General features: G+C 43.0%; 1 protein-coding gene across 4 annotated transcripts in view; it reads right to left on the bottom strand.

Moving 5' to 3' along the window:
• Positions 1-16,277, bottom strand: part of FLI1 (Fli-1 proto-oncogene, ETS transcription factor) — a 79,496-nt gene that overhangs the window by 15,695 nt on the left and 47,524 nt on the right. For all 4 annotated transcript variants that reach the window (XM_090123409.1, XM_090123410.1, XM_090123411.1 and 1 more), the window contains 3 exons: positions 8,988-9,142; positions 6,107-6,310; positions 93-161 (listed from right to left, as the gene is read on the bottom strand). In XM_090123409.1, coding sequence (XP_089979535.1) covers positions 93-161; positions 6,107-6,310; positions 8,988-9,142 — 428 coding nt within the window. The remainder of the gene's footprint in view (positions 1-92; positions 162-6,106; positions 6,311-8,987; positions 9,143-16,277) is intronic.

Consider the following 16,277-nt stretch of genomic DNA (forward strand, 5'->3'; position numbering starts at 1 on the left):
AGTACATTGTTTAAAAAAAGGCGTACTTTTAATCCAATCAAAATCATTCCATGAGCACAGGAAGCCAGGGTATTTATATGCAAAAGACTGACCTTCTTTGGTGGCAAGACGTGAGGAAGCTTCTGCGTGGGATGGAGTGTTGTAGACCAGCAGTGAGCTACCTATAGTGAAAAGAAAAGGAGTTATTGCAGTTTGAATGTACTCTGCCAGTGGGAAAACCATTCAGGCTGGTAGAAAACACTGCCGCTGGAATTCAAAGGCCAATATTTTCAGGCAATTAGACACAATTTCTGTGAGAGATACAAGGTTATTTCAAAATACGGCTGCTGCATGTCACAAGTGCTACTGTTTCTCCACTCAGGAATCAGGGCAAAGCAGTTTGCCTCCTACACAAAGCACTTCGAGGTTCTCTGCTGAAAACTGATACAACAGGAGGAGGTTGTGCAGTGCATTTACACAGGTGCTGCATGTAGCACAGCAGGGATTCTAGAAACGACTGTGGCACAGCTTATATTATGGGGTAAGGAAGAAGCTTTCCTCTTTCTCTAGCTGTGATAGAGAACATTCCCGTTTGAGGAACATACAGAAGAAGTGAAATGAATTGCACTGTCAGGATCTGAACATTTTTAGAGTGTCACATGCTTGGTTTTGGGCTGACAGCTGCACAATCTGATTGGTATTCCAGCATTTGCCATGATTTCTGGAGGGGAGCTTTCTTGGTTCAAAGACCTTTCTAATCCAAAACAAAAATATCCAAGAGGAGCACAAAGATGAACTCATTTGGAAGGTTTTATGTTTTGCTCTGTCTGTGGTGCAAATATTCCTTTCTAAACATTACATTTTGATTCTCCTGCAATCTCCTCTGGAAGTGGAGGAAGAGGCCCTGTGAGTTCTTGGAAGCCAGCATGTAATGGACATTTCATGGTTGTCTCGTTATATGTGTTTACCCTGCATAATCTTCTAGGCTCACTTTTCCTACAGCTCTTTGAAAATGTTTCCACTGCATCAGGCAGTGACACTCTTAGCAGGAGCCCTGCTTGGTACGGAGCGATGCTGGAGCAGGGCAGCAGTCCTGCAGTGGGTGTGTTAAGGTGAGAAACACTCCTAGAAACGTGTTCTGCTCTTCTCATTTACACAACCTGTGTAAGTCCCAGCTAGGGTTCTACGTGCTCTTGGTCCTAGGCAGTGCATAGCAAACTATAGATTTCTGCATATCATATGCTGCCCCAGATTCTTTTGCAGGACTGAGAATACCTCTTTTGCAGGTACACCAGCGCTGTGTGATTAGGATCTTGTGACTAAGCCATGCAGCCCCCAATTCCTCTAATCCACATGATCCCAAATAACATTGACCTCACTTGCCCCTCAATAGCATTCACAGGGTGTCTTACTTTCCTTGGAGAGAGGGGGATTAGGCAGATCGCTGCCAGAAGTAACAGCCATTGCAGGTGTTGGACCTTATTAGTCCTGTGTTCCTACGGATTCCTTCTCCTGCCCAAAAGCAAAGCCAAAGACATGCACAGGAGAGCAAGTACACAGAAGTAGAAGGCATTGGAAAGCAGGATTGTACTAACTGGGAGAACAAAGCCAACTCATTAAGAGTGGTGGAAGGATGCTACCAAGTGCTTCAAGTCAAAGGATGTTTTGAAAAACCAGGGTGGATAACATGGTAAACCAGGAGGGAAGGTTCAAAAGGATCCCTAGGGTAGCTTGAATGTGAAGGTTACAGATAGCTAAAGTGGTTGGTGTAAATATTCTGGGTTTAACTGCTGTTTGGCTACTGCTGGAGGAATTGCAGCAGCTTTGTCCGCAGCTTTCTCACGTTTTCATCAGATGTTCTTTCTGTGGGGAAGCTCCTGCCCACCACTCTCCCCTTTTTAGGTTATTTGAAAGAGATTTTAAATGCAACACCCAGCCTGGCTTGTCCCAGCCAGACAGGGAAGTGCTGGGGAATTCAGAAACAGCTTTCTATGACTAAATAGGCTGCAAATGCCTGTACTGAGGTGGGGGTGGGGTGATGAATAGCGCTGAACAAGCTTGTAGGACCAACCTACAGCTACTTTATGCTAAAAAATGCAGCCCAGGCCACTGGAAAGGGACGGCACCTCCCCCAGTTTAATTGCTAAAAGTTCTCACCTTTGCCCGACAGTCTGAGGTTTCTGGTGGGAACACCACAGAAAAGGAAATGTGTTTCCTATTAAGGGGTTTCAATGAAGGAGGAAAAGGGAGAAAGCCAGAGACACAGATCAAGGCAGAGAGAAGCAGACAGACAGACAGAGGCCAGGCTGCTCCCTCCCTTACTCATTTTTGGGCAAAACTTTGGCTGAGATGAGTTTTCATTTTGCTATTACTTCCTCTACCCCTCAGTGGGTCAGTGACAGCTTGGATAAAATCTGTCCTTTCTGCAAACACTGCTTTAAGTGCAGTGCTATTCTCTTGTAATTAGTATCAGACATTATCTTGTAGTTATCCTTTCTTTTATTTCTCCTGTATTAATTAAGTAGTAAGAAGGAAAAGGAGTGAGAAGCAGGGAAGCAGCATTCTTTCTCCGTAAAGCCTTTTCAGAAAGCAGCTTGTCTTCCAATATTCAGGAATATCTTGGTTTCACATTCCTGAAATCTGCTTAAATGGGAAGTGTTTTTTTATCCTGACCTTCCGAAGGCCATGTGGGCTTCCCTCCTCATCTCCTGGTAGAATCAGGGGTCTGCTGCATTTAGCTGTATAGTTTTGTTTGGCATTAATACACGAATCAAAACCACAAAGCAGTTTTCTGCTTCTGCTCCTAGCCGCAGTCTCATTCTTTCCCCTTCATGCTCTTTTTGTTTGTACACACCACACAAACTGACCCCCCATAACTAGAGAGGAAAAGGACAGGAGGTGACAGTTCCGGTTTCTTTTGATGTTCATCCCAAGCATAGCATGAAAACATTCTAATCTCCCTTCCCACTGCCCGCTGCATGGCTGGAGAAGCTTCACCAGGCTGACTTTGCTTTAAAATGATACTGACACAGCAGTCAGTCAGTCTGCAGTCTGAAGGTACAGAGAGAAGAGCAAGAAGAAAGGGCCAAGGCATGGCTTCACAACCCCAGAGAGGAAACCTGAAGAAATGCTTAAAGAAATAGGATTGCTCTGGGGGCAAGACCAGTATTTCCTGGAAAAATAGGAAGGGCTGTTTTGAACATGGCGAAGGATAGAGGGTTACAGAACCTGGTTCTGTGGGTCTGAAATTTCTTAAGGGTCAGAAATGTCTGAATTTCTGACTGCTTTAATAGGTTACGGAAACAGGAAACAACCGTAGAGCTCTGGTCCAGACCAAAATTTTGTCTGAAAGCTGAAGGTACTGTGTGATGTGAGTTTAATTCTCATCTATATGAAATAGCTCACCCGAACCTTCTAAGATGAAGCTTTTGTTGAGGTCTTGCAGATGTTACCAGTTAATTTTTTCAATCCAAGATGACTCACTTCATCACGCTTTTACCCTGACCTACGATGTAAAATGCCGACAATGAGGAGGCTCATTTTCAGTGGGTCTCTGACAAGTGAACAGGCTCAGAAAATCCGGATCAGTTTTGGTTTTGGAAAACAAACACCAAAGCTGAGGGTCCTTTAGTCACCACAAATACAGTTTAAGATCCTGACAGGTACAAATGTCTTTCAAAAAGAGACTGTGCAGATGTAGTGTAGCCCATGGACCCCCAATTTCCCAAAGTTCTCCTGCGTTTCATTGCCATCACATCTTCTCCACCCTACAGTTACTTAGCTGGATGTCTCTGGAACAAACAGCCTTACAAGAGGAGAAAATACAAGAAAAAAGCCCATCTCCCTATGGCACTGAGCTCAGAGGCTCGGCACTAAACATCCGCTGGAAATCAGTCTGGAAAAACAATAAGCTCCTTTCGAAGGCGTTACTCCGTGAGGGAGTTAACCAGCAATCCAGAAACCAGACTGTCATTAGGCAGCACTAGCAACAGCTGCATGGAAAGGAATGCTCTTCAGAGACTGCCTGACCTCCACTCAGACAGGAGCTTGCTTTAATAAGGACAGCTTTTGTGTGACGTCTTAGAACAGCCCAAGGGGCTGAACAGCAAGAAATCTATAATCATAAAAGCTAGGGATGGACTGGGATTGAATTCTGCTCTTGTATGCATCCTGGTAAAAATGAAGTAACTAATTTGTCTGAATCCAGCAAAGTTCCTTGGGTTTTACACTAGCTTAATAGCATGGAAATCATTATAGACATTCCCTTAGCAGAACATTATACTTTTATAATTATTATTCAGATGTATTACGGCAGCAGTTGCATGTTCCATGATAGGACTCCATCGTGCTGGGTCTTGAGAAATAAGAGGCACAGACCCCATTCTGCAGATTTGCCATATCAATAGACAGGACATGAAGAAGACTGAGGAGGAAGCTAGCTCTGCTCCAGGAAAAGTAGAATGGAAGTGCAGAGAAACTCAGGCAAAGGTTCAGCTTCAGGCTTTAAATGTGATGTGTGAATTAGGGGTCTGCCAGCCTGGATTTCAGTGTGCACTGCTGGTTTGGAGACCAATGTGACCAGGCTTCTATTTTACTTCAGATACTGCATATATGAAGTACATATTCTAATGTACTTCAGATATCTTAAGTTAGGTTCAATCAGGAATTTACTCTGAAACAGAGGGAAGGCAGCAAATGGTAAAGGCAACAATTCAGTCCAGGTCTTCAGACTTATTGGAGGATGCAATTCCTCCAATACCGATGTCACCAGCAGCCCAGGTGATGGCTATCACTGAAGATGCTCTCAGGAGCTAAAGCAACCAAATAATTCAATTGTTTTGTCAGCCTTTTCAAATTTCACATCTTTCTTTGATTCAAAAACCATACAAATCTTATTTTATCTCTTTCTATGAATCCTCAAATCTTATCAATCAGACAATTCAAAAGTAAGGGTCTCACTTGAGTATTTATCTTGTGGGAATTTGAAAACATTTCAGGTTCCGCAGCGTCTGCTTTGCCCAGCTGAAGTCAGCAGGTTTGCTCAGAGCAACACTGGCTTCACAAAGCAGCCTTAAGATTTCCCTTAATGTGTAATTCTGAATGCAAACCTTATCTAGAAAGCTGTTTGCCTCTGCAGTAATCTTGAAGTGTTCCATGAACTAGAAGCTCTTTGCTGATGAAACTTTGCTGATGAAACGGGATGAAATTTGGATGGGAATTTTTTTTATTGTGAAGTCACAAGGGACAATAACTGCTTAGATCCAACAATTTGCTTATTTGTTGTGAATCATTTTGTTGGCTCAGCTTCTCAAACAAAATAAAGGTGGGGCTTACAGAGGCACCCGTCTGTGATCTGACTCCTGTCCCACTGTAATCTGTAAAACTCCCACTGATTTTAGCAGAGGCAGGGAGAGACCATTGATGAATAGCTTGAAGAAAACACCCTAAATAAATGCTGTCTCGGAGCTTTATTGAAATGGCCAGATGGAGAGAGATTCAGCTGCCTTTACATCACAATTTGATTTCCCAATGGAGAAAACACGATTTTTATTTTCTCTGCCTGCCCTCCCACCATGCTTTATGACACTTTCCTCTGATTTTTTAGTCCTCAAATAACTAAACCCTATGAAAACTGCATGAGCTCCTGTTCTCTGGTCTCATCATAACACAATTATCTTCAGCACACCTTTGTGAAGAAAGGGAATGTTTCCACTCTGTAGATGAAGAGAAGACTTTCAGAAACCATGCAAGTTACAGAACAATTTGCTGGTGACACATCAGCTCATGTTTGGTTTAATTTCTTCAGAAAATGGTTGTGTTTTTATCATATAGCCACAGATGTTTTTGTTATCTGTAAGATTATCTAATCTTAAGAGTTCTGCTCAGTTCTTCACCTCCCTGATATCCTGTAGCTCCACTAACTCCATCTAGGTTATCATTAGCTTTCCAACCCAATTTTTATTCCTCTCTTCCTTGTTTGCTTTTGCTGTTTGGCTTTCTCTATTCTTTTCCCCCTTATCCTATATGCAGGTATTTGTCTGCAAAAGGAGCACTAGAACTTCAATACTCATGTGTAGCTTTATTAGCATGTCACACCAGGGCTAGAATGAGTCAGGGTGGTACTTACTTTCCCTGAGGTAACTGAGGTGAGACAACAGAACTTCTGTGTTGTAGAGGGAGGTGGTTCGGAGGAAGTCATCCTTGTTCATTTTGCAGAGCTCTTTGCCATCCATATTCTGGAAGAAGGTGGTGTCAATCTCCATTAATCCATACTCTTTTATGGCCCATTCCAGCCACTGGCGCACGTGTTCCTGGGTCCATAGAGTGGGATCTGCCAGAAAAGCACAAAGGAGGTTAATATTATATGGGAGCATCAAGCCTCTAGCATTTAGTGTAAGCCGGTCAAAGCATTAACCATTGTTTCCACAGCCAAGTGGATTTAATTTATTGATATCAATGCATTTTGCCAGGATGAGCAAGCATGGTGCTGTAAGACTGCACTGGCTCCATGGCAGGGTAAGCTCACTTGATGGTTTTCCACCTGCCTTAATCTTATACATACTGTTTGGGAACAATCTTAGTGGAGTTCAACTGTGGTCTTTCTCTCTCTGGAAAAAAAAGTTCCAAAGCAAGCTCATCCCTTTGAAAGTGCATGCTTGTCACAGCTTCAGTTCTGCAATACTGTTTAGTTACATCAGTGCCATTTAAGTCACACCATCCTTTGCAAGTGCATTGCAAAGTCTCAACAGATGGCATTTTAAAGTATGAAGATAGTGGTATTTCTGGTCAGCAAAGTGACTCTGAAACAAAAATTATTGCTTAAACAAAACAGCTTTCCATGCATCTCTGAGTCATATTTGTTCACCCTGCTGACAAGAACACAGTTCTCCCTCCGCTAGCTCTGTAAAACCAACACAGCTATTGGATGGCAATGTGGATTTCATACTGCCTCATGCATCATTATCAACTGTCAGCAAAGCTCCAGCTGTGGAATCTTTATTGCTGATGATGACGTAAGAGAGAGATTGAACCCGGCTGGAGTTTCAGACCCCATGGTGATGGTTTGCTGCATCAGTAGTTAAAAAAAGAAATCGTCCTTTGAATTTTGAAAGGAGCAGTAGATCAGAAAGTCCTACCACGAGTTTGTGCCATGATACCATTTTTACAGAGTCACTTTCAGAGCATATCTACAATTTCAGATGTTTCCTGTGCTATTTCTCCCCACGTATGTCATTTGAAAACCGAAGCCACAAATTCATGTTCCATTGCAGCTAGGGAGGGTTGTGAAATCAAGCCCAAATTTTGGAGAAGTTTGATCTGGCTGTCAAAGCTGGTACCTTCCTCTACAGTAAAGCCCAAATGCCTCAGGTCCCAAGGTAGTAGAGAAAAATGGGTCAGAAATATGTAGGTGTCACACAGATGGCAACCTAAGCTTCACAGAGAGGCAAGAAGAGTCTGCCACACTTCAGTGGTAAAATAATGCCTTGGTCCCAGGCTGTGAGCTACATGTGCTTGGGCTGGTGAGGGGTGATGGTCATTATTGTCTTCCAAAGTCTGGTAAATCATTGCTATTTCACACTACCTCAAGATTTTGATTTGTGAATGCTCACATGGGGAAAAAAATCTTTTTACACTTTCCTTCAACAAAGAGATTTTTTCCCCTTCCACCAAGGCCACTAACAGTCATTTCTCACATTTCAACAACCCTGAATGTTGGGTCACATTGGATCTTTTTTTCAATAGGAATGGATAGCATGGTAGAGAGCAGGCTAAATGTTCTATATTGAACAGCTTTATCATCCCTCATAATGCCTTAGATGGTATCAGCTGAAGCCCCTCTGGGCAGTGCTGGTGCTGAAAGCATCTGATCCTGACACCAGTTATGTTAGCAGCCTGCCTAAGCAGATCCTTACCAGGGCTTAAACGGTACTTTGAGACTTGCTGTCAATCTTTTATTGGCTTCCCTTCACTACATTCAGTTCAAGCTTTTTCTTTTCATCCTAAATGGCAAACAAATGCTTGGGAATTGTCATCTGTTCGTGGTGAAGCCACGATCAGAAAACAGAGCTAAATTCCACGAGTACATTTCTTTCTGCCAGCAATTGAACTGCTTGAATCAGACACAATGATTCTGTGATTCTACAACCCTTGACACGCCGTGTGAAAAGCCCGACCCTGCCATGAAATCTGTGGAAGTTTTGGTATGTAAATCAGGCCATGGCTTGACTTATAATATTTCCCTTGCTGTGAAGTTCCCCAGCTAACTTGTTTATACCTATGCTGTTCGTAAACTTCACAGAGGAAGGACTCCCTGTTCTTTCAGGTTCAGACTTCCCAGGTTGTTTGCTTTCATCCTTGACTATCCAAATGCATTTAATGCATGCTGCCAATTTCAGACAGCAGATGTGGATGTCAAATACAAACAGAGCTGGACAGGAATGTTCTCCTGCACTATTTTTTGGAAGGTTAATGTAGTTTCTGAAAATAGTTTTTCTAGTTTTCTACTAACAGCAGAAGAATGAAAACATAATAGCTCATTTTCAATCAACATGACATGACAGTGCATCTGGATCCTGCAGAGCATCACAGGAGTTTTAATTTTGGTGCACTCTGTGCCTATCCTTGCTTGCAAACTGCACTTCTTGATTGCACCATGCATATCCCTTGAAGCACTGCAGGTTCTGCTCAAGCACACTGCAAGAAGTGGATTTGGTTCAATACACCAAAACACTTCATTCCCAGGGGGAAAATAAATAAACAAATAAGTAAACAAATAAATAAAAGGAAAAATTAGCACTAATAACCCACTTCCTATTCTGATTCAAGATAGAATATACACTGGGACACAGGGAATTTTCACTAGCTGTAAACTGATTTTTTTTTCCTTATTTTTCACATAGTTTGAAAGCAAGAGAACTCCTCAAAGAATAGACAAACAAGCTTTATCCATTCAGATCGATATTTAAAACCGTCCAAATATCACCCAAGGAGTTTGATGGTGGTGGTACCTGCTGGGACAATGACTCTCCTCTCATTGGTGGTCATGTTGGGAGGAGGCCCGTTCTTCTCATCCATGTAGGTGCTGTAACTCATGGGGTTGGACTCTGTGCCTGCTCCGACGAGCTTGCTGCATTTGTTCACACTACAGTCTACAGGGGACTCCCTGAAATGTGAAAGGAAACAGATGACTTGTCATTATTATGCACCTTTCATCCCTGCTGTAGCAGAAGGAGATTTGAATGACAGAAATGGCAAGTATTCTGGAAGGGAAAAGTGAGGGACTTTTCTGTAGATGTGGGAGAGGCCATTCCCAGCTGGCCACATAAGTGTCAGAAGGTGCTCTGTAAATCACAAGCCTCACAGAAGGGATCTTTGATAAGGAAATGAATGCAAGAAAGAGTGACTTCCAGACAAAGGCAATGGCAACTGTAAGATCACGTGTGAAATCTCTGAAATACCAAAGTTCATGTATGGGATAAAAATGAGTATGCATAAGTGACAATAGCACAGGTCCTAGTTCCAGCCATTCCTTGCACTCTTCCTGCATCCTTAGCTGCATTTTAGCAGTCCTCCAGCTTTATGCCCCTAGGAGTCCTTGTTGGACTGTTTGCTCCAGGACTGTGTTACAAACAGCTCTGCACACTGTATTTCTGCTAGAGGTGAGCCCATGAAGCAACAGAAAGGCGGCAGTCTTCACCCTGTGACATAAGGCTTTTTTGCAGAGTAAATCCAAAATACAGAAACATGCCCCTCCATTTTGTTAAGAAAGGACACAAAATACCCATCCCAAAATGACAGGGTAGTCACAGGAGAATACTACAATGTGGTATCTAAAGAGACGTGTTTATGTGCAGCTGAATGTAACTGATCTTGTCTGCTCTCAGCACCTGAACAGTCCCAGGCTTGTCTCCTGCTTGGATAGGAAATCTAGAAATCTTAGGTGCCTTAGGCATGAGTCAAGGGCTTCAGACCACAGAAACCGTGTGTGAAAAAGGCTCTGGCCTTGGTTTTACTTCTGAAGTGATGGAGCGTCGAGAAGGGAACATTTAGCAACTCAGGTGGCACTGTACTGAGGCCGGGACTACACACAGACCCTTGGCAAGCACCATGATTTCTCTGTCCTGCTTTGGGAGAATTATGGCCTACAAACCACAGATAGGGAGCACAGACTTTGTTTTTCTCCAGCTGCAGTTGTAACTCATGCTTTTAGCTCTAGAGGTCACTTAAAATACCAGTCTGCAGCCAGCCACATGCACACAGAACATCCCAGCCCTAAAGAATGTACCAGGGAAGGGCAGGACTATTGCCCTCATCTTTACAAGAGTGTCTTAGTGTGCAAGCTCTACCTACACAAAGCAAGCACAGAGCCTGTCTCCAGTGCAGCTCAGCCGGCTGCTTTCATTGCACAGCCGTCCTTCCTCCCCGCCAGGAGGAAAGAGGCTTGGGAGGAAACCATTTGCTGAAGGGTAACAACTATGACAGTGCACCAAATCCCACCCTCTGAGTTCAGTTGGCAAGACTTCCAAGTTTGGACACTAAACAAATTTGTTTCTTAATCTGAATGACGGGGGGCTGGGGGAAGAAATTACTGAAATTCAGTTATCATGGCTGGGAGATAAATGCTCCACCGAGATATTCTAAGGCAGATGGTAATTTTTTCCTCATGTCTTGCTGAGGGAATGTTGCTTCAAAATGGAAATAAGATGTATAACTTACACATGTTCGAATTTAAGGCTTTACTATTTCGCCTACTGTTTTTCCAGGCAGGGAACCAAAATCCGCCTTCGGAGAGGCAAACTGCTGAAGGTTTAATGTCCCCGTGGCAGTCAGAGGAGAGTCTGAGCAACTGCAGGGACACCGGGGTTTTCACAGGGAATGCAATCGTTCCTAACTTTCTGTTGAAATTCCCTGTGTCAGGTGTTAAACGCTGCCTGTACTGGCAGAGAAAAAGCCCTGAAGCAGCACAAAGACTCTTATTCTTTCCTGAGGTACAGGCTGTCCTGAGAAGACTCAGCAAAGCAGCGAGCATCGCTGCCACGTGCTAGCAGTGCTGGCACAGCTCCCTGCTGCCTGCCATCCTTCCAGGGGGCTCATGCTCCCCCCACCCCCTCTAGTTGAATTTCCCCAGAAATAACCCTTTTGGTTTACATATGCAATATTTATGCTAGGATGGTTACGTATATCATATCCATACGAAGCGATAGGATACATGCAGTCTGTCAGATAAGTACATCTTCCAGAAGGCTCATCTGTGTAGGAGTGCACATGTTTTCTGGTGGCACCAAATGACACACATGAACAGACAGCAGGGACCTGGGCTGTCTTCACTCTCTCTGCTGCGTTCTGTGCACATTCAGATGGCCGACAGCAAAGGAGCAAAAATAACCCCAGCACTGTAAGATATCTCCTCAGCAGTTCTGTGATCATTTTTCACTTTGTAGATGCAGCCATCTCTCTTGGCTTGGCAGCTAGAGCCCTGCGGATCCTTTGCTTGCTCTGTATGTCTCAGCAGCCAAAACCAGACAACCAAGTATCCAGGGCAGAGAGCTCAAAAAAAGTTGTAGGGACTAAGGGGTCCTTACCAACAAGTGGCTTACCCCAGCAGCACACTGCAGGAAAAGACCACTCCACTCATCCCGTGAGAAATGTTAAATGCACCCGTGCACTTTCAGGGCTGTGTCCATGTGGATGTACAGATGCCTCCCTTCCTTTAGAACAAGTTTTAAGGATGGCTGATCCACAACTAGCCCCAGTAAGAAGAAAGCAAACTTAACTGGGGATGGCGTTACCAAAACTTTATTATTAGGCAGGAGATCAAACTGCCCTTCTCTTAAGAAAAGCACTGAAATCTTTTACAACAGCAAGCAGGAAGATTCTTATTTTGTGTCCTTTGCAATGCAGCATTTCCTACTAAATCCAAATGAGACCAAATGAACGCTATCTGGCCAGTGCCCACAGCTCCTGGAGGTGCCTCGCTGCACAGCCCAGCCTGCCCTCACAGGAGGCACTCAGCAGCGTCCCAGCAGAGGGTACGTGGAACTGTGGGCAGTACAAAGAAGAATTCAGTATGGGAATAACTACAGTATCAAATGAGAACAGGCAGCCGTGAGCCATGAATGGGGTATTCATTGGAATACACTCCTTTCTTACTTCATGCATTACTCACAAGCAGGCTTAGATTTATAGAAAAATTTCCTCATTATTTGAAATGGTTTGTGAGATTTCAGATGCCTGATTAATCCTTGAGTATTCACAGATTATTCCTGCTCCAGGCTTTCAAGTGGCTACACATGATATAGTTGCTCAGGTTTGGAGCAGAAAATGTTGTAATCTACCAATGTAAAGGGATATAGGCTGTTTTTACAAAATCTCCTAAGTGTATTCACTATGGCAGTGACTGAGTCCAAGGAATATGAAGCAGTGCTCATTCCCACTGTCAGCCCAAAGACTCTTCATTCCAGCAGCTCCAGTAGCAGTCTCTGGGGATGCCAAGAGCTTGGTGTTTTGGGAAAGTGTGTGCTAGACTGGCCAAAACGGACAAGCAGCCAGGCTGGCATTGACTAATAACTGCTCTGTACTGCTTCAGTTTGTGTTCCAGATACTTGGAAATAAAGCAATTACTGTCCCAGGACCTCTGTCTAGGAATCACCTTTGGCTTTCATTTGAAGGAGCAAAATAAGGGGTTTTAATGATTCCTGAAACTGACTCAGCTGTGATCAGTGGGACATTTCCTTCTTCTCTCTATCCTTTTATTCTTATCCTTCCATTCCTTCCCTCTTCATATCTTTTTTTTTTTTTCCCTCTTAATTAAGCATGCCACTTATATGTGTAAGTCCTCATTTGATCATCTCAACTTTAAATGTGGAATTAAATTTTATTTTTGTTCACTAAAGGAAGTAGGAACAAATACATCATGATTCTGCTTCTGATTCTTTTCACAGGCAAGGAACAGAGCTCTCAGAGCAGAAGCAAAGTTCCTCGAACCTCAGCTTTAATACTGCCTCTCATTTACACGCCCAAAGCAAGGAATGCCTGAAGAGGAGGCTCACATTGGAAAGGAGGCTCTAAAAGCCTGCAGAAAGAAGAGATGGCTGTAGAAAGGATGGGAAAAAATGTACGATTTGCAAAACTCAAATTGTGTGGGGAAAACACAGAGGCTCGTGCGGGTCTAACATGTCTGTATTTACAGCTCACAGGTACAACACAAGCAGAAGGTATTTGCACGGTCTGCTGCTCTGGCTGGGGACTGGAACAGCACCATGAATCCCACTAGAGGGCTCACATGCTATTTACAGGGCATTTTTATTCCGAAAGACATCACTGATGGCCTCTTTGTTTTGCTTTGAGAAAATTATAATGGCATAAAAATGTTCTGAGAGCCCTGAACCTTAACATTATTTTAATATTCTGAAGAAAGAGAGCGCTTTCAAAGCGGTTTCAAAGCACTGACTACAGCATTTTAGCTAGGCGAAATTCATAACATCAGTTGGAATTACACAGGGGAGTTCATCTGCATCTACGCAGGCATCCGGAACATGTGAATATTATTTTTTATGGGCAGATCATACAAATTTTGTAACATCAAATGCAGATACGCAGTGGCTGAATTCGTAACATCTGTTGTTTGGTTCACTCTTTGCTTTTGGAATTGCTGTAAACGATATGGAAAAATCTGTTCTTAACATTGACTGTAAATTGGGTTAAACTTTACCCAGCCTTTTCCTTTATTCTTCAGCATTTAAAATGTGAAAGATTCTCATCCTTTTAAAAAATGTATATAAATATGCTTTTATATTAAAAAGGCAACCAAAGGCCCTAACGGCAACCCAGGTGTGGTATATTTGGAGCTGTAAATGCACATCATAGAAGACAGAGCTTTCCTCTGGTGGGCTATAAACTAAAGAAACAGAAGACACAAATCCAGCAGAGAGTAAAGAACACAAGCCACACTTCCAGTCCCTGAAACAATGCAAAGTGGAATGAATGGCTTACACAACACCTTTCTGTAAACTGAAGAAAAACTGGACTTCTATTTCTTCTGTGCAACAGATCAGTGCTAGCAATACATGTTTGGACACTAACCACTGCCAGACACAACCACAGCGCTGGGCTTTGGGCTGAGCAAGGAACCATCCAAGGAGGCAAGGACAGACTGATGGTGTGAGCTGCATCCAGGTCTGCTAATACTCCAAATTCACCATATTTCTACCTATGAATCTTGCAATAATGCAAAAGTCCCATCATCTCATCTAAGGCACAGATTCCTGCAACCACCTGAACATCCCATATACACAATGGGATGCGGCTATCTGGGAAATTCTTTCTACACCTGATGTGGAGTAGAGACCTGGGCAGGGCTGCCATGTTGTTTAGCACTAGAAGGAATGGTTCTGTACAATGGACTGGGAGAGGTTCTTCAAAGAGCCCTTTTCCCACCACACTAGAAACCAAAGCAGCCCATCACATCATATCTCACAGCTATCAGAGCTGTTTCTGGGCACTGAGGTAAAGAAGAAAAGCTGGACACTGACCATTACCATCATCCAGTTCTCTCCACTGTCAGGTTTCCTACAGCTCTCACTCCCGAGAGTACACAAACCATTCTCTCAACAAGGAGAAAATGCTTGTGCTTCAAGTACAGGTGAAACACAATAAAGGCTACTCTCTCTAATGAGGCAGCTGGAACTCGGCAAGAGACTGTATTTGAAAAACAAGGGAGAGAAAGACAGGGAGAGAGAGAGAGGGAGGGAGGGGGAAGAGGCTTTGTTATTCAGTCCACTGTTTGAGTTAATCGGTAGTGAGATCAGTATTTGCTGCTCAGATGGTGTGTCAGTTTTGCCAGGCAGCTGATGGGGCAGAGGAACAAGTGACAGGCGCAGCCTGACCTGAAACAATGAACTGTGATGGACATGAGAGGAAAGGACAAATTTTTAGTCCTGAAAGACAAAAAATGGGAGAGGATGGATACATCAGATGAATGTTCTCATTTCTTGGATTGGTTGGAGCTCCTGTGCTAACAAGTTATCAAAAGGCAAGGATGGAAGTTATTTCAGTGCTGACTTCTGACATGCAGAACAGTCCTTTCTTTTTTTCTAACAGGTTGGGAAATTGTTTCCCCCTTCTTTGAGTGACTGAGGACACTGAGTTTCTGCCTAAAAATCTTGTAGGTTCAAGTAAACCCATAAAATAGGATTTCCTTTTTGCCCAGAATAAACACACTTCTGGAGAGCCTTTCTCTAGGGGTATCAGAGCACTTACAGTTGCTAATGAATCAGTCTGTCAAAGCACTATTATTTCCCTTTTTTTCTGAACAGAAGAGGAAATTACAGCACAAAGACCACTATGGAAGGACAGCCCAATGCATTTGACTGATTCTATGATTCTCTAACTGCTAAGTACATGCAATACACATACAAGGAAAATGTTACATAGACTTCTGGACGTATATAAATACACCAACATGCAAATCTATGCAGAGCAGGCTTTTGCAAGATCTGAAAAGCAGAAATATTCGCTGCCTCCGGTAGCTCAGCAAATTTGACAGGACTTCTTCCTTGTTAGGCCCTTCAAAATCTGTTAGAGAGAGACAGCAGTGGAATAAAGGGAGGAAACCCTCTGTGAGAGCTGGTCTGCTACTGTCGGTGTGAGCAACTGATGCAGTCCTATAAAGAGTTTCCTCACATGATCGTGGGAGTGTGCTGCCTGTGCCATATGTGAGACTGATTCTGCCACCTCTGTTCTCATGACTAATTCAACTCTGCACAGGATGGAGAGGTCAAGATCCATCCCAATTCCTGTGAACTCTAGGGATGGATTTTTTCAGGAAAAAGAAAAAAGAAAAAAAAAAGCCCATTTTCCTATATTTCAGTTTGTAATCTGAGCAAAAATCCCAGTAGTTCTTCCAAGGTCTAGATGTGACACCAAGGTACAACTGGGGCAGGATCAAATTCAATCTACAAATGATCGCCATCAAACACCAACAGACATACAGACCTTTATCTCATAGTAAAATCAGCATCTGTATACTGATGAGGAAAAACAACATACTGCTGTTTGAAGTTTTTAACACCATCATCTCACTATAGAAGTCTGAAACTGTGAGGCTGCTTTCTGTTTCAAGCTATACTTTGCTAGGTTCTCAGAAACCAGGAAAGTAGGCTGCTAGAGAAGAAAAGCCCTCAAATGTTTAACTATATTAACATAATATAAATGTTACAGATCTTTGTGACTTTGCAATTAAAATTTAATAAGAAATGAATGTGCTCTAAAATCTAATTCTAAAAATGAATTAGTTTTAA

The sequence above is a fragment of the Phasianus colchicus genome, chromosome 23 (assembly GCF_987193195.1).
Source record: "Phasianus colchicus chromosome 23, bPhaCol1.hap1.1, whole genome shotgun sequence".
In the NCBI taxonomy this organism is placed as follows: domain Eukaryota; kingdom Metazoa; phylum Chordata; class Aves; order Galliformes; family Phasianidae; genus Phasianus; species Phasianus colchicus.